At 44.0% G+C, this 21780-nt stretch overlaps 1 protein-coding gene and 1 pseudogene across 1 annotated transcript; both read right to left on the bottom strand.

Annotated features, from left to right (window-relative positions):
• Positions 1-5411: 5411 nt before the first annotated feature.
• Positions 5412-15861, bottom strand: LOC118964715 (toll-like receptor 13; annotated as a pseudogene).
• A 381-nt stretch (positions 15862-16242) lies between these two features.
• On the bottom strand, positions 16243-18992 carry fpgt (fucose-1-phosphate guanylyltransferase). Its single transcript, XM_021603358.3, has 4 exons — positions 18700-18992; positions 18364-18531; positions 18116-18208; positions 16243-17919 (listed from the first exon to the last, which is right to left on the bottom strand). The coding sequence occupies exons 1-4, from the start codon at positions 18770-18772 to the stop codon at positions 16523-16525; spliced, it is 1731 nt and encodes a 576-aa protein (XP_021459033.3). The 5' UTR covers positions 18773-18992; the 3' UTR covers positions 16243-16522.
• Positions 18993-21780: the final 2788 nt, after the last annotated feature.

Genomic DNA, 21780 nt, shown 5'->3' with positions numbered 1-21780 from the left:
TTGTTTAACATTGTTTTGGTTACTACATGATTCCATATGTGTTATTTCAAAGTTTTGATGTCATCACTGGATCCCCTGGCACAGTCCCCGCAGCCGGACAACTTTCTCACGGTTTCTGGAAGGAAATGCTGTAGGAACGCTCAACCGGTGTCGCTCATTCAGCCGACAGAAACTTTCAACCGGTTTTCCCCATTAAGCAGCGGGTCGGAGTCAGAGGCCGAGTCTTCTCTGGTCTCTACTCCTCCCGTTACGGGGTCTGAGACGCCGAAGCTTCCCACCATTAGCTCTGACAAATTGAAAACTCTAGTCATTGGCGACTCCATTACCCGCAGTATTAGACTTGAGAATCATCCAGCGATCATACACTGTTTACCGGGGGGCAGGGCTACCGACGTTAAGGCTAATCTGAAGATGGTGCTGGCTAAAGCTAAAACTGGCGAGTGTAGAGAGTATAGAGATATTGTTATCCACGTCGGCACCAACGATGTTAGGATGAAACAGTCAGAGATCACCAAGCGCAACATAGCTTCTGCGTGTAAATCAGCTAGAAAGATGTGTCGGCATCGAGTAATTGTCTCTGGCCCCCTCCCAGTTAGGGGGAGTGATGAGCTCTACAGCAGAGTCTCACAACTCAATCGCTGGTTGAAAACTGTTTTCTGCCCCTCCCAAAAGATAGAATTTGTAGATAATTGGCCCTCTTTCTGGGACTCGCCCACAAACAGGACCAAGCCTGACCTGCTGAGGAGTGACGGACTCCATCCTAGCTGGAGGGGTGCTCTCATTTTATCTACCAACATAGACAGGGCTCTAACTCCTCTAGCTCCACAATGAAATAGGGTGCAGGCCAGGCAGCAGGCTGTTAGCCAGCCTGCTAGCATAGTGGAGTCTGCCACTAGCACAGTCAGTGTAGTCAGCTCAGCTATCACCATTGAGACCGTGTCTGTGCCTCGACCTAGGTTGGGCAAAACTAAACATGGCGGTGTTCGCCTTAGAAATCTCACTAGGATAAAGACCACCTCCATTCCTGTCATTATTGAAAGAGATCATGATACCTCACATCTCAAAATAGGGCTACTTAATGTTAGATCCCTTACTTCAAAGGCAATTATAGTCAATGAACTAATCACTGATCATAATCTTGATGTGATTGGCCTGACTGAAACATGGCTTAAGCCTGATGAATTTACTGTGTTAAATGAGGCCTCACCTCCTGGCTACACTAGTGACCATATCCCCCGTGCATCCCGCAAAGGCGGAGGTGTTGCTAACATTTACGATAGCAAATTTCAATTTACAAAAAAAAAAATAATGACGTTTTCGTCTTTTGAGCTTCTAGTCATGAAATCTATGCAGCCTACTCAATCACTTTTTATAGCTACTGTTTACAGGCCTCCTGGGCCATATACAGCGTTCCTCACTGAGTTCCCTGAATTCCTATCGGACCTTGTAGTCATAGCGGATAATATTCTAATCTTTGGTGACTTTAATATTCACATGGAAAAGTCCACAGACCCACTCCAAAAGGCTTTCGGAGCCATCATCGACTCAGTGGGTTTTGTCCAACATGTCTCTGGACCCACTCACTGTCACAGTCATACGCTGGACCTAGTTTTGTCCCATGGAATAAATGTTGTGGATCTTAATGTTTTTCCTCATAATCCTGGACTATCGGACCACCATTTTATTACGTTTGCAATTGCAACAAATAATCTGCTCAGACCCCAACCAAGGATCATCAAAAGTCGTGCTATAAATTCACAGACAACACAAAGATTCCTTGATGTCCTTCCAGACTCCTTCTGCCTACCCAAGGACGCCAGAGGACAAAAATCAGTTAACCACCTAACTGAGGAACTCAACTTAACCTTGCGCAATACCCTAGATGCAGTTGCACCCCTAAAAACTAAAAACATTTCTCATAAGAAACTAGCTCCCTGGTACACAGAAAATACCCGAGCTCTGAAGCAAGCTTCCAGAAAATTGGAACGGAAGTGGCGCCACACCAAACTGGAAGTCTTCCGACTAGCTTGGAAAGACAGTACTGTGCAGTACCGAAGAGCCCTTACTGCTGCTCGATCATCCTATTTTTCTAACTTAATTGAGGAAAATAAGAACAATCCGAAATTCCTTTTTGATACTGTCGCAAAGCTAACTAAAAAGCAGCATTCCCCAAGAGAGGATGACTTTCACTTTAGCAGTGATAAATTCATGAACTTCTTTGAGGAAAAGATTATGATTATTAGAAAGCAAATTACGGACTCTTCCTTAAATCTGCGTATTCCTTCAAAGCTCAGTTGTCCTGAGTCTGCACAACTCTGCCAGGACCTAGGATCAAGAGAGACACTCAAGTGTTTTAGTACTATATCTCTTGACACAATGATGAAAATAATCATGGCCTCTAAACCTTCAAGCTGCATACTGGACCCTATTCCAACTAAACTACTGAAAGAGCTGCTTCCTGTGCTTGGCCCTACTATGTTGAACATAATAAACGGCTCTCTATCCACCGGATGTGTACCAAACTCATTAAAAGTGGCAGTAATAAAGCCTCTCTTGAAAAAGCCAAACCTTGACCCAGAAAATATAAAAAACTATCGGCCTATATCGAATCTTCCATTCCTCTCAAAAATTTTAGAAAAGGCTGTTGCGCAACAACTCACTGCCTTCCTGAAGACAAACAATGTATACGAAATGCTTCAGTCTGGTTTTAGACCCCATCATAGCACTGAGACGGCACTTGTGAAGGTGGTAAATGACATTTTAATGGCATCGGACCGAGGCTCTGCATCTGTCCTCGTGCTCCTAGACCTTAGTGCTGCTTTTGATACCATCGATCACCACATTCTTTTGGAGAGATTGGAAACCCAAATTGGTCTACACGGACAAGTTCTGGCCTGGTTTAGATCTTATCTGTCGGAAAGATATCAGTTTGTCTCTGTGAATGGTCTGTCCTCTGACAAATCAACTGTAAATTTCGGTGTTCCTCAAGGTTCCGTTTTAGGACCACTTTTGTTTTCACTATATATTTTACCTCTTGGGGATGTTATTCGAAAACATAATGTTAACTTTCACTGCTATGCAGATGACACACAGCTGTACATTTCAATTAAACATGGTGAAGCCCCAAAATTGCCCTTGCTAGAAGAATGTGTTTCAGACATAAGGAAGTGGATGGCTGCAAACTTTCTACTTTTAAACTCGGACAAAACAGAGATGCTTGTTCTAGGTCCCAAGAAACAAAGAGATCTTCTGTTGAATCTGACAATTAATCTTAATGGTTGTACAGTCGTCTCAAATAAAACTGTGAAGGACCTCGGCGTTACTCTGGACCCTGATCTCTCTTTTGAAGAACATATCAAGACCATTTCAAGGACAGCTTTTTTCCATCTACGAAACATTGCAAAAATCAGGAACTTTCTGTTCAAAAATGATGCAGAAAAATTAATCCATGCTTTTGTCACTTCCAGGTTAGACTACTGCAATGCTCTACTTTCCGGCTACCCGGATAAAGCACTAAATAAACTTCAGTTAGTGCTAAATACGGCTGCTAGAATCCTGACTAGAACCAAAAAATTTGATCATATTACTCCAGTGCTAGCCTCTCTACACTGGCTTCCTGTCAAAGCAAGGGCTGATTTCAAGGTTTTACTGCTAACCTACAAAGCATTACATGGGCTTGCTCCTATCTATCTCTCTGATTTGGTCCTGCCGTACATACCTACACGTACGCTACGGTCACAAGACGCAGGCCTCCTAATTGTCCCTAGAATTTTTAAGCAAACAGCTGGAGGCAGGGCTTTCTCCTATAGAGCTCCATTTTTATGGAACGGTCTGCCTACCCATGTCAGAGACGCAAACTCGGTCTCAACCTTTAAGTCTCTACTGAAGACTCATCTCTTCAGTGGGTCATATGATTGAGTGTAGTCTGGCCCAGGAGTGGGAGGGTGAACAGAAAGGCTCTGGAGCAACGAACCACCCTTGCTGTCTCTGCCTGGCCGGTTCCCCTCTTTCCACTGGGATTCTCTGCCTCTAACCCTATTACAGGGGCTGAGTCACTGGCTTTACTGGGGCTCTCTCATGCCGTCCCTGGAGGAGGTGCGTCACCTGAGTGGGTTGAGTCACTGATGTGGTCATCCTGTCTGGGTTGGCGCCCCCCCCCCCCCCCCCCCCTTAAGTTGTGCCGTGGCGGAGGTCTTTGTGGGCTATACTCAGCCTTGTCTCAGGATGGTAAGTTGGTGGTTGAAGATATCCCTCTAGTGGTGTGGGGGCTGTGCTTTGGCAAAGTGGGTGGGGTTATATCCTTCCTGTTTGGCCCTGTCCGGGGGTGTCCTCGGAGTGGGCCACAGTGTCTCCTGACCCCTCCTGTCTCAGCCTCCAGTATTTATGCTGCAGTAGTTTATGTGTCGGGGGGCTAGGGTCAGTTTGTTATATCTGGAGTACTTCTCCTGTCCTATTCGGTGTCCTGTGTGAATCTAAGTGTGCGTTCTCTAATTCTCTCCTTCTCTCTTTCTCTCTCTCGGAGGACCTGAGCCCTAGGACCATGCCCCAGGACTACCTGACATGATGACTCCTTGCTGTCCCCAGTCCACCTGGCTGTGCTGCTGCTCCAGTTTCAACTGTTCTGCCTTATTATTATTCGACCATGCTGATCATTTATGAACATTTGAACATCTTGGCCATGTTCTGTTATAATCTCCACCCGGCACAGCCAGAAGAGGACTGGCCATCCCACATATGCTCTCTCTAATTCTCTCTTTCTTTCTCTCTCTCGGAGGACCTGAGCCCTAGGACCATGCCCCAGGAATACCTGACATGATGACTCCTTGCTGTCCCCAGTCCACCTGACTGTGCTGCTGCTCCAGTTTCAACTATTCTGCCTTATTATTATTCGACCATGCTGGTCATTTATGAACATTTGAACATCTTGACCATGTTTTGTTATAATCTCCACCCGGCACAGCCAGAAGAGGACTGGCCACCCCACATAGCCTGGTTCCTCTCTAGGTTTCTTCCTAGGTTTTGGCCTTTCTAGGGAGTTTTTCCTAGCCACCGTGCTTCTTCACCTGCATTGCTTGCTGTTTGGGGTTTTAGGCTGGGTTTCTGTACAGCACTTTGAGATATCAGCTGATGTACGAAGGGCTATATAAAATAAATTTGATTTGATTTGATTTGATTTGATCACTATTATTCTACAATGTTGAATGAGTAGATGTGTCCAAACGTTTGACTGGTACTGTATACAGTGCATATTTCCTTTATTTGTATTATTCTATATATTTTTTACTGTATTATTTTTCTGCCTCTTCAGCCCCGTACAAGCCTAGACACAAGTGTTTCAGCCCTGGTAAGACCCTGCATTAATCCGGACCTGAATAATGCTGTTGATAATCGTGCATCTGTGTGTTGTGTTACTATCTGGGGCCTGGTTCAGGAGGAGCCTGTTTGGTCCACTGGCGGTCCTTAAAGGTAGGCTGCAGGTCTGGGTCCTGGGACCAGTCCAGGTAGGTTCTAGTCTTGACCAGCCTAGTCAGGCAGTCTTGGGTAGACAGCTGCCTAGGGGGGGATGTCCTACAGGAAGACCAGGATGAGTGTGTCACGTCCTGACCTTAGTTCCTTTTTTATGTCTCTATTTTAGTTTGGTCAGGGCGTGAGTTGGGGTGGGCATTTTATGTTTTGTTTTGTGTGTTAGATTTCTATGTGTCTGGCCTGGTATGGTTCCCAATCAGAGGCTGCTGTCAATCGTTGTCTCGGATTGAGAACCATACTTAGGCAGCCTGTTTTCCCACTATGGGTTGTGGGTAGTTGTTTTCTGTTTTATGTGTATTGCACCTTGCAGAACTGTTTGTTTGTCGTGTTGTTGTTTTTTTATTCAAATATTCGTATTTATTAAAAGTATTATGAATACTTACCACGCTGCATCTTGGTCCTCTTCTCCTTCTCCCGACGACAATCGTTACACTGTGCTCCACCAGCAGACGCAGGGTGGCCAGTCACAGCTCAAGGGAGCATCCGTTACTGTGCAGGTAGTGATGACTCATCACACACAGCGTGTGGTGGCTGTTGTAGTGGCTGTCTGTGATGTTGTTCACAATGTCCTTCCCCAGCTGGAAGTCCCTGCTGTGCAGTTAGAGACGCAGGAATGGAGGCCCGCTCTGCTCCAGGCCAGGCAGCAGCTGTTCCACCACCCAGTGCTCGTCTCTCCCACTTTATAAAACACAAAGGCATCGTAGGGGTGGTGCCCTTTGGTGTTGGGCCTCTGTACTGCCTCCTCCAGCCAGCCACAGCCAATGTGGCACAGGACCAACATAGTCCCCAAGCCAGTTGATGGAGCAGGACCACCAGTGAAAGAGAAGCAGTCCAAGGGAGATACAGAGGAACAGGATAAATCCCAAGTCCAGGGAACAATGGGCCACAGAGTACCTGGGATGTTCTGGGCACCATCTTCAGTTTTGAAGAGAATATACAGTTGATGTCGGAAGTTTACATATACTTTAGCCAAATACATTTAAACTCTGTTTTTTTTTACAATTCCTAACATTTAATCCTAGTAAAAATGCCCTGTCTTAGGTCAGTTAGGATCACCACTTTATTTTAAGAATGTGAAATGTCAGAATAATAGTAGAGAGAATGATTTATTTCAGCTTTTTTTAATTTTATCACATTCCCAGTGGGTCAGAAGTTTACATACACTCAATTAGTATTGGTAGCATTGCCTTTAAATTGTTTAACTTGGGTCAAACGTTTCTGGTAGCCTTCCACAAGCTTCCCACAATAAGTTGGGTGAATTTTGGCCCATTCTTCCTGACAGAGCTGGTGTAACTGAGTCAGGTTTGTAGGCCTCCTTGCTCACACACGCTTTTTCAGTTCTGCCTACAAATTTTCTATAAGATTGAGGTCAGGGCTTTGTGATGGCCACTCCAATACCTTGACTTTGTTGTCCTTTTTGCCACAACTTTGGAAGTCTGCTTGGGGTCATTGTCCATTTGGAAGACCCATTTGCAACCAAGCCTTAACTTAACTGATGTCTTGAGATGTTGCTTCAATATATCCACATGATTTTCCTGCCTCATGATGCCATCTACAGTGCCTTGCGAAAGTATTCGGCCCCCTTGAACCAAAAAATCTACAATGGAATGGTTAAAAAATAAACATATCCAGGTGTTAGAATGGCCAAGTCAAAGTCCAGACCTGAATCCAATCGAGAATCTGTGGAAAGAACTGAAAACTGCTGTTCACAAATGCTCTCCATCCAACCTCACTGAGCTCGAGCTGTTTTGCAAGGAGGGATGGGAAAAAATTTCAGTCTCTCGATGTGCAAAACTGATAGAGACATACCCCAAGCGACTTACAGCTGTAATCGCAGCAAAAGGTGGCGCTACAAAGTATTAACTTAAGGGGGCTGAATAATTTTGCACGCCCAATTTTTCAGTTTTTGATTTGTTAAAAAAGTTTGAAATATCCAATAAATGTCGTTCCACTTCATGATTGTGTCCCACTTGTTCATGATTCTTCACAAAAAAATACAGTTTTATATCTTTATGTTTGAAGCCTGAAATGTGGCAAAAGGTCGCAAAGTTCAAGGGGGCCGAATACTTTCGCAAGGCACTGTATTTTGTGAAGTGCACCAGTCCCTCCTGCAGCAAAGCACCCCCACAACATGATGCTGCCACCCTCATGCGTCACAGTTGGTTTGGTGTTCTTTGGCTTGCAAGCCTCCCCCTTTTGCCTCCTAACATAACGATGGTCATTATGGCCAAACAGTTCTATTTTTGTTTCATCAGACCAGAGGACATTTATAAAAAAAAGTATGATCTTTGTCCCCATGTGTAGTTGTAAACCTGTAGTCTGGCTTTTTTTATGGCAGTTTTGGAGCAGTGGCTTCTTCCTTGCTGAGCGGCCTTTCAGGTTATGTCGATATAGGACTCATTTTACTGTGGATATAGATACTTTTGTATCCATTTCCTTCAGCATCTTCACAAGGTCCTTTGCTGCTGTTCTGGGATTGTTTTGCACTTTTCGCACCAAAATACGTTCATCTCTAGGAGACAGAACGCCTCTCCTTCCTGAGCGGTGTGATGGCTGCATGGTCCCATGGTGTTTATACTTGCATACTATTGTTTGTACAGATGAACGTGGTACCTTCAGGCATTTGGAAAAAGCTCCCATGGATGAACCAAACTTGTGGAGGTCTACAATTATTTTTCTGAGGGCTGATTTCTTTAGATTTTCCCATGATGTCAAGCAAAGAGGCACTGACTTTGAAGGTAGGCCTTGAAATACATCCACAGGTACACCTCCAATTGACTCAAATTATGTCATGGCTTTAGAAGCTTCTGATAGGCTAATTGACATCATTTGAGTCAATTGGAGGTGTACCTGTGGATGTATTTCAATTCAATTTCCTGGAATTTTCCAAGCTGTTTAAAGGCACAGTCAACTTAGTGTATGTAAACTTCTGACCCAATGGAATTGTGATACAGTGAATAATAAGTCAACTAATCTGTCTGTAAACAATTGTTGGAAAAATGACTTGTGTCATGCACAAAAACTATAGTTTGTTGACAAGAAATTTGTTGAGTAGTTGAAAAACTAGTTTTAATGACTCCAACCTAAGTGTATGTAAACTACCGACTTCAACTGTATATTTAAATGCCCCCCCACTTCTAAAACCAAAGTTGCGCTCCTGATTACTATGGTTCAAATGTGCTTTTTTAGCGTACCACCCCAATATGTACAGTACCAGTCAACAGTTTGGTCATGCCTACTCATTCAATGGTTTTTCTTAATTTTTACTATTTTCTACATTGTAGAGTAATAGTGAAGGCATCAAAACTATGAAATAACACATACTGTATGGAATCATGTAGTAACTAAAAAAGTGTTAAACAAATCAAAATGTATTTTATATTTGAAATTTTTCAAAGAACCCACCCGTTGCCTTGATGACAGCTTTGCACACTCTTGACAATCTACTGGCAAATCCTTTTCAATCTTGGAATTAAGAGAAATTTCAGATAAAATGTATCAGTGTTCATCGGCCATTGGACGAAAAAATGACACAACATGTTGGAAATCGGCAATTTAACAATGACTGGTTTGGAAGGAATTACTGGCTAACTGCAAGCATTGCAAAGCAATCACTAGCCTGCTATTCAGTGGAGTGGGTGTGTGGTCCAAGTCTGGGTTTAAGGGTCTCCTCCAAGCTTAAAAGGATAAATATTCAACATAGGCCATGTTTTCAATCCAGCATGACTTCTGCCGTGCTCAAAACAACTGGATACTTGGAACTGGGAAATCTCAGACTTCAGTGAGTTCAAGACAACTGGGAACTTGGAAAAAAACAAGCTCCGATTGTGAAAATACATTTTAAACAGTCACCCAATTTGGAATTGCAAGTCAGGCCTCTCTATAGAGCTCTGACCTGAAGTTCACTAACATCATCATGATTTGACCTTGAAAGCACCATAAATCCAGAGAATGCCAGACTTTGATGATAAAGTTTACCCACTAAGGACCACCTTGACTCAAACCTGGGTGTCAGTAGTGACACCTCAAGCACAGAGATGCAGTGCCTTAGACCACTGCGCCACTCGGGAGCCCCTGAGTGTTTAGCTTGGTGTTTACTATATTGACTACCATACAATAATTAGGAGAAACACTCTAATGAGTGACATAGCAACAGTGGGCTCCTGAGTGGCGCAGAGGCCTAAGGCACTGCATCTCAGTTCTTGAGGCGTCACTACAGTCCCTGGATTGAATCCATGCTGTATCACATCTAGCTGTGATTGTGAGTCCCATAGGTTGGTGTGCAATTGACCCAGCATTGTCTGGGTTTGGCAGGGGTAGGCTGTCTTTGTAAATAAGAATTTGTTCTTAACTGACGTGCCTAGTTAAATAAAGTAACCAGGGAGTTTCACATTGGCTTGTTGTTTGCTATCAAGTACCATATTATTTTATTTAGGAGACACTCTGTAATAAGTCCCATAGCAACAGTAACCAGTGAACCGGTGAGTGCGTCATTGTCAGCTGACAGGGATGTGAAGTGCTGCTGGGATGATGGATTACGCAGCGTGTGTGTATGTGCATGTGTATATGTGTGTGTGTATCAGTTGAAGTGCTGGGGTACTTTTAGTCATGCTTTTGATCTTGCCCGGGGGGGACAGCACAGACACGTAGGACCAATCTGAAAGAGTAGTGACAAGATAAACAGGATGTTCACTGAAACACCCATGTTTTCTGCTCAAACCATGCTCAACATTAGCCTGATCCCAGATTTGTCTGTGCTATCACAAGAAGTTGTCAAGAGAGCAGAAACAGACTGACCAAGCTAGCTCAACATCTATTCCTTTTTTAGAAAATGACATATTTACTTCTGTTGTATCAGTACTCTTGGTAAGGTGTTATCTTAGACTTAAACATTAATCATGTTAATAGGCAACATCCACTCCTTAACAACAGATATGTAAACTCAGCAAAAAAAGAAACATCTCACTGTCAACTGTGTTTATTTTCAGCAAACTTAACATGTGTAAATATTTGTATGATAAATATTTGAAAAACAAGATTCAACAACTGAGACATAAACTGAAAAAGTTCCACAGTTCCACATGTGACTAACATAAATGGAATAATGTGTCCCTGAACAAAGGGCGGGGGTCAAAATCAAAAGTAACAGTCTGGTGTGGCCACCAGCTGCATTAAGTACTGCAGTGCATTTCATCCTCATGGACTGCACCAGATTTGCCAGTTCTTGCTGTGAGATGTTACCCCACTCTTCCACCAAGACACCTGCAAGTTCCTGGACATTTCTGGGGGGAATGGCCCTGGCCCTCACCTTACTATCCAACAGGTCCCAGACGCGCTCAATGGGATTGAGATCCAGGCTCTTCACTGGCTATGGCAGAACACTGACATTCCTGTCTTGCAGGAAATCACGCACAGGACGAGCAGTATGGTTGGTGGCATTGTCATGCTGGAGGGTCATGTCAGGTGAGACTGCAGGAAGGGTACCACATGAGGGAGAAGGATGTCTTCCCTGTAACGCACAGCGTTGAGATTGCCTCCAATGACAACAAGCTCAGTCCGATGATGCTGTGACACACCGCCCCAGACCATGACGGACCCTCCACTTCCAAATTCATCCCGCTCCAGACTACAGACCTCAGTATAACGCTCATTCCTTTGACGATAAACGCGAATCGGACCATCACCCCTGGTGAGACAAAACCAAGACTCATCAGTGAAGAGCACTTTTTGCCAGTCCTGTCTGGTCCAGCGACGGTGGGTTCGTGCCCATAGGCGACATTGTTGCCGGTGATGTCTGCTGAGGACCTGCTTTAGAACAGGCCTCACCTCAGTCCAGCGTCTCTCTGAGCACAATCTGAGCACTGATGGAGGAATTGTGCTTTCCTGGTGTAACTCGGGCAGTTGTTGTTGCTATCCTGTACCTGTCCCGCAGGTGTGATGTTCGGATGTACCAATCCTGTGCAGGTGTTGTTACAAGTGGTCTGCCACTGCGAGGATGATCAGCTGTCCGTCCTGTCTCCCTGTAGTGCTGTCCTGTCTCCCTGGCCACATCTGCAGTCCTCATGCCTCCTTGCAGGATGCCTAAGGCACGTTCACACAGATGAGCAGGGACCCTGTGCATCTTTCTTTTGGTGTTTTTCAGAGTCAGTAGAAAGGCCTCTTTAGTGTCTTAAGTTTTCATAACTGTGACCTTAATTGCCTACCGTCTGTAAGCTGTTAGTGTCTTAACGACCGTTCCACAGGTGCACGTTCATTAATTGTTTATGGTTCATTGAACAAGCATGGGAAACAGTGTTAAAACCCTTTATAATGAAGATCTGTGACGTTATTTGGATTTTAACTAATTATCTTTGAAGACAGGGACGTTTCTTTTTTTGCTGAGTATAGCATTAGATATACAGTATATACACTCCATGACCAAAAATATGTGGTCACCTGTTTCAGTGTGGCTCAGTTGGTAGCGCATGCTGCTTGCAAGCCAGGTTTGTGGGTTCGATTCCCACAGGGGACCAGAATGAAAAATAAGTTTTAAAATGTAGGCACTCACTACTTGTGAGTCACTAAGTGGCTCTGGATAAGAGTGTCTGCTAAAAAATAAATGCTCATCAAACATCTCATTCCAAAATGGGTATTAATTGGGGTTAAGGTCAGGGCTCTGTCCAGGCCAGTCAAGTTCTTCCACACTAATCTCAACAAACCATTTCTGTATGGACCTCGCTTTGTGCACGAGGGCATTGTTATGCTGAAACAGGAAATGGCCTTCACATAATAGTTGAGAATGTCATTGTATGCTGTAGTGTTAAGATTTCCCTTTACTGGAACGAAGGGGCCTAGCCCTTAACATGAAAAACAGCTCCAGACCATCATTCCTCCTCCACCAAACTTTACAGTTGGCATGCATTCGGGCAGCGATTTCCTGGCATCCGCCAAACCCAGATTCGTCCATCAGACTGCCAAATGGTGAAGTGTGATTCATAACTCCAGAGAACGTGTTTCCACTGCTCCAGAGTCCAATGGCAGTGAGCTTTACACCACTCCAGCTAACATTTTGCATTGCGCATGGTGATCTTAGGCTTGTGTGCGGCTGCTCGGCCATGGAAACCCATTTCATGAAGCTCCCGACGAACAGTTCTTGTGCTTATGTTGCTTCCAGAGGCAGTTTGAAACTTGGTATTGAGTGTTGCAACAGAGGACAGTCAATTTTGTGCTTCAGCTCTCGGCAGTCCCGCTCTGTAAGCTTGTGTGGCCTACCTCTTTACAGTTGAGCCGTTGTTGCTCCGATACATTTCTACTTCACAATAACAGTACTTCTCCCCTGCAAGCAGCTCTTTATGTGGCTAACATTGCTGAATCTACTATTTTGAAGAGGTGTCCACATCCTTTTGTATATATAGTGTATAATATCAGATAGAGAACATAAGCCAGTCAGTGAGTATGACAGAGTATCCCAGTGACCCCCTTCTTCTCCACTCATCTCCTCCGAGCTGGGAGTACTCATTGCAAGGGGAGTCATCCAGGGGACGCTTGTAGTGTTCGAGCAGAGTGTTTGGCATGACAATGAGTGACAAGGAGTTGACATGATAGCACAAACAGATCAGTGACCTGGCTAAATCTGTACTGCTGATCCCCTGAAACCCCAGGACTGGACACACTCTAGGCATTTTATCAGAAAAGAAAAATAGGTCAATAATGTGTATTTGATGTGACTTGCGCTCCACCATGTGGTAACACCATGAAATATCTCCATGCAGCACAATCACTGTATGAAAGGCCAATGGATAGAATCATTTTTACAAAAAAGGCAGATTCCAATTCATTACTCATTAAGGAGAACACATTTAATGAACTTGTTAAACACATTATATGTCTAGAAATATGAAATGTACATGGAGACAGGGCATGAGTCTCATATTATGTCTGTGATGTTATGATGACGCGATATCATGACGTGAAAGACTAGAAATAGGGATGAATGCATCACTTTAGTCACAGAGAGCTACTGTTTCCTGAAAACCAGTTTGAGGTCTATCAGCTCTCGTCTTTGATGTGTAGGTAATCCTCAAGCCTCTCGATGATCACGCAGTACGACTCACTCAGCTTCTTCCACTCATCTTAATATGAGTTAGCATTATACATTGTTTGCCTGACTTACTGAGTTACAGTGCATTCGGGAAGTATTCAGACCCCTTGACTTTCGCCACATTTTGTTACATTACAGCCTTATTCTAAAATGGATGAAAAAAAATCTATACACAATACCCCATAATGACAAAGCAAAACCAGGTTTAGAAATTTTTGCAAATGTATTACAAATGAAAAACAGAAATACCTTATTTACATAAGTATTCAGATTCTTTGCTATGAGACTTGAAATTGATCTCAAGTACATCCTGTTTCCATTGATTATCCTTGAGATGTTTCTACAACTTGATTGGAGTCCACCTGTGGTAAATTCAATTGATTTGGAAAGGCACACACCTGTCTATATAAGGTCCCATATTTGACTGTGCATGTCAGAGCCAAAACTAAGCCATGAGGTTGAAGGAATTGTTCGTAGCCCCCCCGAGACATGATTGAGTTGAGGCACAGATACCAGTACCAAAATATTTCTGCAGCATTGAAGGTCCCCAAGAACACAGTAGCCTCCATCATTCTTAAATGGAAGATGTTTGGAACCACCAAGACTCTTCCTAGAGCTGGCCTCCAGGCCAAACTGAGCAATTGGTGGAGAAGAGCCTTGGTCAGGGAGGCGACCAACAGTGTTGGAAAAGTACCCTATTGTCATACTTGAGTAAAAGTGAAAGTCTTCCTGTAAAATAGTACTTGAGTAAAAGTCTAAAAGTATTTTGTTATAATTATACTTAAGTATCAAAAGTAAAAGGATAAATAATTTCAAATTCCTTATATTAAAACACACCAGACAGCACGATCTTCTTGTTTTTTAAATGTACCTATAGCCTTGGGGCACACTCCAACACTCACACATAATTTACAAACTAAGCATTTGTGTTTAGTGAGTCCGCCAGATCAGAGGCAGTACGGATGAGCAGGGATGTTTTCTTGATAAGTGTGTGAATTGGACCATTTTCCTTTCAAAATGTAACGAGTACTTTTGGGTGTCAGGGAAAATGTATGGAGTAAACAGTACATCATTTTCTTTAGGAATGTAGTGAAGGAAAAGTAGTCAAAAATATAAATAGTTAAGTAAAGTGCAGATACCCCCAAAAACTACTTAAGTAGTACTTAAAAGTATTTTTATTTAAGTACTTTACACCTCTGGTGACCAAGAACCCAATGGTCACTCTAACAGAGTTCGAGAGTTCCTCTGTGGAGATGGGAGAACCTTCCAGAAGGACAACTATCTCTGCAGCACTCCACCAATCAGGCCTTTATGGTAGTGGCCAGACGGAAGCCACTCTTCAGTAAAAGGCACATGACAGCCCTCTTGGAGTTTGCCAAAAGGCACCTAAAGACTCTCAGACCATGAAAAACAAGATTATCTGGTCTGATGAAACCAAGATTGAATTCTTTGGCCTGAATGCCAAGCATCACGTCTGGAGGAAACCTAGCACCATCCCTACGGTGAAGCATGGTGGTGGTAGCATCATGCTGTGGGGACGTTTTTCAGCAGCAGGGACTGAGAGACTAGTCAGGATTGAGGCAAAGATGAACGGAGCAAAGTACTGAGGATTCTTTGATGAAAACCTGCTCCAGAGCCCTCAGGACTTCAGACTGGTGGATATTTGCTATTCTCTCTGGGGAAACCAAACAATCATACCAGCATGACATCATAGACTGGAAACTTGCCTCTGATTGAATGCCGATAGGCCACTACCTATATATTACTGTGTAGCAGTGTTTCCCAACTCCTGTCCTCGAGTACCCCCAACAGCACACAGTTTTGTTGTAGGCCCCACCTGGACAAACTCACCTGATTCAACTCATCCAGGGCTCGATGATTGGTTGACAAGTTGAATCAAGTGAGTTTGTCCAGGGCTACAACAAAACTGTGTGCCTTTGGGGGTACTCAAGGACTGGAGTTGGGAAACTGCTGCAGGGCCAGCTCCAGGCATAAGCGACAGTCGGGGCTCAACTTACTGTTGAGTTAGAATAGTAGAATACACAAGATGCAAGTTCGAAATGTGGTTGTGCATCAGCAGTTTTCCTCTTGTTTTGTCAGTCACTGACAGTCACTCAATTAGCCCATGTCAGCTGACAATTTTTAGATTGATAAATTAATCTAGTCAGTTTGCTAATCTTGTAGTAGTCATAGCCGAATTACCGACCGGGCAAGCAGGGCACGTGCCCAGGGGCCCTGACCTCCAGGGGGCCCATACTGATTTTGTTCATCACACTCACTCAGATATCATTAACATGGAATAAGTCATGTGTAGAATTGCAGGAAATTAGCTTTAAAACTGCAGAAAATTCTCTCTGCCCCATTGCAAAATGTGTAGAACTGCAGAAATCTTGCTTTAAAACTTAAAATGTTCTCTCTGTTGTCAAGAGGGGGGCCACCAAAAATAATTGCTCACTTGGTGGGGGGCCCCCCAACCAAATCTTGCTTCATAGGGCCCCCCAAAAGGCTAGAGCTGGCACTGCTGTACAGGATGTCAAAAACTGTCCCTTAAAATTGAGCACAGTACCAGAATCTATTTTAATTCTGAGGAAAGTGTCCCACACCAGCATAGGACAATGAAGCGACAAACACAAATCTCAAATATTTTCTGTCATTATTACAAAATGGATTGTCATTACCCAATTGTTTCCCCATAATTTTTTTTTATATATACAACAGAAATAACAAAAAAAAGCTACATCCAAATGTCCCGTTTATGTATCAAATAGCTGATCCAACCATTGTACCCGAATGCTACCAAATGCCCACCACATTGTATCCCTACTTCAGTTCAATTTAACACACAATCCTTCCGATCATGATTACAAAAGGCACAATGGTATTACAATCAATAGTAGCCTAATCACTATAGCTCAGTCAGCTCCATTTCTTCATCTTTACATCCTCCATTAGTTTCTTCCTGTACTTGAGCATCTCCTCCAAGTTTTTACATTGCAGGGCCTCCTGTAGAGACATCAGCTTGGTGCCTGGGGGCAACGTGACAGTGGACCCACCCGGCTGCAGCATCTCCAGAGTCAGGGAGAAGGAGTTGCGCATGTCCGGGCACACAGGGAAGAGACAGGCGTTCCAAAGACTACAACTCGATGTGTCACCAGAGAACCTCAGGCTCTCGGGACTCAGGCCCCACTTAGCCAGGCACTCGACCAAACTGGCCCCGAACAGGTTCAAGCCCTCCATATTCGCAGGGGACCCCACGCTCTTCTTGAGGTCATCCTCGATGCCGAAGGTGACGGTAACAAAACCGGTTTGGCCCTCCCGGTTCACGCAGAGGGAGTGCATGAAGGTTCCATCAGGCACTTTCAGGCCCGCACCTACCCAGCAACCGCTGAGTATGGTCCGCCCGCCAACATGAGCGCCGGCCTCCAGCCTGCAGTACTCTACCACCGAGCCTGGAGTTAAAGAGCAGCCGGGCTTCACGTCACTGAGCATCACACAGCAGACCTTAAAGCTAAAGTGTTGGCTGTAGCCTAGCACCTTGTATAGTCCCAGCTCACCCCTCAGGTACGGGTCCTCTGTGAGGTAGAAGAGGTACTCTGTGGTGGTGCCGATGTGGTAAAACTTAGAGTGGTTGAGAGCCACCAGGTTGAGCGGGGTTCCCTTAAGGCAGTGGAAGATCTTCTGACGCATCTCCACCAGGTTGCTCTCCTGCTTGGTGACGTTGGCAGTGTTGTTGGTGTAAGCCACTGTGGCTTGGGGACCCAGGGCCTGAAGGAAGTCCCCATAGGCATCTATCTCACAGCCCAAAGGACCCACTTCTCGGAATAGACTAAGCAATGACATTGCAGTGTTGTAATCTACATAATATGTACTGTCTGTGTACACAAACTCTGCATCACTCAGAAGTGACATACAGCTATCCTGGCTCTTACACACAGCACCGTTTTCATGCATCTTCTTGACGCTAGGTTTGTGCAGAAAATGGAGGCATGTCCTGTATTCCATGTCGGCCAATACAGACTTCTCCTTCTGGTCCAGCACAAAGACTCCGTGGGTTGTTCCAATGGAGATGGGGGAGGGATGGGCTAGAGCAGTGAACCCAGACCTGTCAAACCTGATGTTCTCATCCTCCGCTATACTGTAGAGCTCTATGCAATCCGCACTGGTTACCAGCACACCCGGTTTCATGTGCTTGGGTAAATCCACAAACACAGCCAGTTTGAGCTCCAGCATCTGGTAAAGAGGGTCACCCAAGGGCATGGGGGTGAAGATTTTCCCCAGGGCACTGGCATTGGGCAAACGCTGACTGAATCCACCTAGGAAAATCAAAGTTATTTGAACAATCAAAAATATACGCCATTTAGCAGAAACTTTTATCCAATGTGACCTACAATAGACTTACAGTAGTGCTTCCATAATTATGTTCAATAATATAGGCCTACCTTACACTTATATCACTTTTACATAATTTCCAATTAATATACAGTTTTACAATGTAATGAGCGATTATACCTGCATGAATCAGAAGGATCCTGTATCCACCCAGAGCCTTCCCATAGATGTCTTCCAGCCGTTGCAGAGAGTACAGTGTTGCGCCTCCATTTCCTGCGAGAGAAGTTCAATTCAGTCAAAGTGTACCAAGGTTCTCCGAATAGGAATCTAGGATCAGGTCCTCCTTGTCCATGTAATCTTATTCAATGTGATTCAAAAGGCAAAACTGGTCCATAATCAGCACATAAATCAGGATGGGTTATCCTCACCTATTTTGGCTCCAGGTGGATCTGAGAACACGTGATATGAAATGCCAAGTGGGATCTCTTTCCTCCCAAGTTTCTCTGAGATCTGAAGTTCGTATGCTTCTCTCTGGTTGTCATCTACAGCGGTTAAAACAACTAGATCCCAAAACTCTCCAGGTTGCACCTGCTTACCTAAATGACAAGCAAACATTACTTAAATGACACTGATAGCCTATGACTGGTGACTAGGCTACTGTTGCCTATCAATCAATCTGTCAATCAAATTTTGTAGAAGTCACTGTCCTAAAGCTTTTACATTGAACCCTTCAAGTTTGAATAGTTACAACAGGCTACACTTACCACGTAATGTATCGAATCTCTCAAGTTTCTCCATTGTTGCAATTTGCAACTTTTTACTTCCTTGTTCGTTCATTCTCCTGGCTCAAAGTCAAGTGGTCTAATGCATACGAAACAGGCATCCGCAGAACAACTAACATCACATTTGCGTCATTCAATTTTTAAATGTAGCATATTCAGTTCTTGTGGATATAGAATGGATTGAAATTGAAATGTTTTGACTCGAAACTGCTGCAGTGATGTCACCTGCCTAATTTCCGGGTCTAGTCACATGATTATTATTATGCCCGAGAGCTACAGTAAGAGAGAGAGGAGGATGCGAGATAACCCACTCCCTCATTTTTTCTCGTTCATATACATTCAACGAACTAAGTAGACCAGGCCCAGCTGCTATCGCATTGGTGTCTATGGGACCTTAAGTAGACCCGGAAATTAGAAAAAAAAATTCAATGGTAAAGGACACCTTTATTTATCCACCATATTTGACCACAACGTTGTACAAGGCTGCCAAAAGTTGCCATTCTGTCTGGCAGCGAGAGACTAGTTACGAAGTAACGAATTATTTAATCGATTCAATGACACAGAAGGTTTTAGCCCAGCGATTCTCAACTGGTGTGTCGAGAAGTTTTGAGTGGATTGGCGGTGTCCGAAAAAATAAATAAATATATATATATATATATATATATATAGGGATTATTCAATAAAGTCATTGTTGTCATTCAACAAGAGACGAATAATTTTAATGCACATTTGTTTTCTTGAGAAATACTGCACCAGAAATACTGCAATTAATGACCGATTTCTTGAGTGATTTTAGATAAATTCTGGCTATTTTGAGGAAGTGTAAACTGCCTATGGCGTCTCAAAATGGACAAACGGCACTATTGCTGCTTTTTAAAATGTATTTAACCTGGCAAGTTAGTTAATTACAATGACGGCCTACCCTGTCTATGCTGAGCCAATTGTGCACCGCCCTATGGGACTCCCAATCACAGCCAGATGTGATACAGCCTGGATTCAAACCAGGGACAGTAGTGACACCTCTTGCACTGAGATGCAGTGCCTTAGACCACCACTTGGGAGTTTTTCAAGGGAATGTCTTTTAAGGGAGTATGCGAGCACACTCGTCTTTATAAATAAATCCATCAGACATGGACACCTGCAAGAACATGTTTGATATAGTGCTACAGAAGGCCGAAAATGACATTGATGAGCAGTGGTGTGTATCCATGGAAGCCAAGAGAAGCCAGGCTTTCCCCAAAAATATATATAAAAACTAATAATAATTTATCTTTTGTCTCTCGTATTTTTTTGTGTTTCATAATTTTCCTTCAATTCGCAAGAGGCTGAATGTATCTCACAGAAGAAAGCATCCAGGGGAGCAAAACAGCGCCCCTCTGTCTCTCTACTTGAAGGCCATCTATCTTATGCTGTCTTGTCCAAACGAGTATGACATTGTTGCCGTCCGTTGCATTGAATCTAAGCGAACTCAGTGAGCATTTGGCATCACTTGACAAAAAAACTATAAAACATTTGCCAATCAGCTTTTAGCTCAACTGTGAATGGTCCTGCCTGAAAAGAATAGTCAAAGGAAGCCAGCTTGGATTTGGCATCTCTCCAATCAAATCACTTAGATAACATAAACAACTTGAATTGTTGCGTCTCATTGTGTTGTTGTCCTCTGGTGGCTAGCTAGCTAGCTAAAATGGTCCCTTTCCTAAATTACCCATGGATGGAGATAGTGAGTTGGACTTGTGGTTTTACTTAGTTCTCTGTACTGGCCAATGATTATAATGGCGATTCTGATCCAACCATTAATTCATACATTGATGTACCCTTGGCCTGTGAGGGTGGAAGTGCAATATGTAGCTAGATGTAGAAGGCTAATGTTAGCTAGCTCACGTTGTCCATGAATGGAAGTTAGACTAGGACAACAAAAAATAAAAGCGTGTACTGTATGACAGAGCGCTAGATGTTTCATCAACAAGAAAGAGAGGAGGATGACATTGGCGTTTCTCGACAAGTAGGGTGAATCAACATGTTTTTCTACTTGCACGAACGCACTCGCGCACACACACATACGCACTCGCGCACACACACATGCGCAATCAGAACCACGGCCAGACACATCATATTTAGCTTATGTAGATTAGACTAAATCGTTTTTGGTATCTTTTAGTTGACACTGTATTAGACTAAGTAGAGGTGATTTGATGATGTTGAAGTTGAAATGGTGCTGGAATATTGGAGGCAGCTCCTGTTTTCTTTGCGACGTGTGGTAAATCTCTGTGGTTCTAAATCAATAGTTGGTTAATGGTCCGAAAATGGCAGAAACAATAACTTGCTTGACCATGCTGTAGGTCATGTAACTATTTGTTACATGTAATATGCTTTGTGGACTTCACTGGAAGAGGTTGCTATCCGGTTTTGCAATAAATCAAAGCTGTCTTATTGTCTCGGCCTTTAGGCTTCTATATCATAGTCGCAAGGCATATGCATTAACAGGTTACAGAGCAAACAAAGCAATTGTCACAACACATAGGTTTTAATATGGAGGGGGGGGGGGGGGTGGGGGGGTGGGGGGGGGGGTGGGGGGGTGATGAGAAGATGTCATCAATCTTTTTTTTGAGAAAGCCATTGATAAAAAGGCTGCCCGGCCCCAAAACAGCCCTGCTGGTAACATCAATGAGACAGTCTTTGGGCTCGTGGGGACCGTCCTGGAGAAGATAAAGAGAAAGAAGAGTGCACAACATGTGGATTTGAGTTCGGAGTCCACTGCCCCCGGCACTGAACCCAGAGCATCTTCAGAAACCTCCGAGAAGGGTCTGAGGTGCTGTGACCACCACCGAGTTCACGCCTGTGGGAGCCCAGTGGGAGTGAGATTTTTGGAGGGAAGGAATCCTTGCCTTCTGGCTGACCCATATGTGGTGTCAGCAGGAGCGCAACTTTGGCTTTAGAAGTGGGGGAGGACATAATTACTATAAACAGCCTACCCGACCGCTCAGAGGTGTCTGGGGGGGGGTAGAAATGCAATTTCAGAATGTCATGTCCTCCCCCTGTCCCCAGTGAAAGTTGTGCCCCTGG

This window comes from Oncorhynchus mykiss, chromosome 5 (genome assembly GCF_057628025.1).
Source record: "Oncorhynchus mykiss isolate SJ-2025 chromosome 5, ASM5762802v1, whole genome shotgun sequence".
NCBI classification, from domain to species: Eukaryota; Metazoa; Chordata; class Actinopteri; order Salmoniformes; family Salmonidae; genus Oncorhynchus; species Oncorhynchus mykiss.
The sequence above is the reverse complement of the archived record's forward strand: the minus strand, read 5'-3'. Positions and strand labels throughout refer to the sequence as shown.

Bases quoted from the DNA above. Each gene is read 5' to 3' on its own strand.
- fpgt (XM_021603358.3), bottom strand. From the start codon at position 18,772: ATGAACGAACAAGGAAGTAAAAAGTTGCAAATTGCAACAATGGAGAAA. The intron at 18,532-18,699 runs GTAAGTGTAGCC...CTTGTCATTTAG, and splicing joins GAGATTCGATACATTACGTG to GTAAGCAGGTGCAACCTGGA. The intron at 17,920-18,115 runs GTATAATCGCTC...TGATTTTCCTAG, and splicing joins GATCCTTCTGATTCATGCAG to GTGGATTCAGTCAGCGTTTG.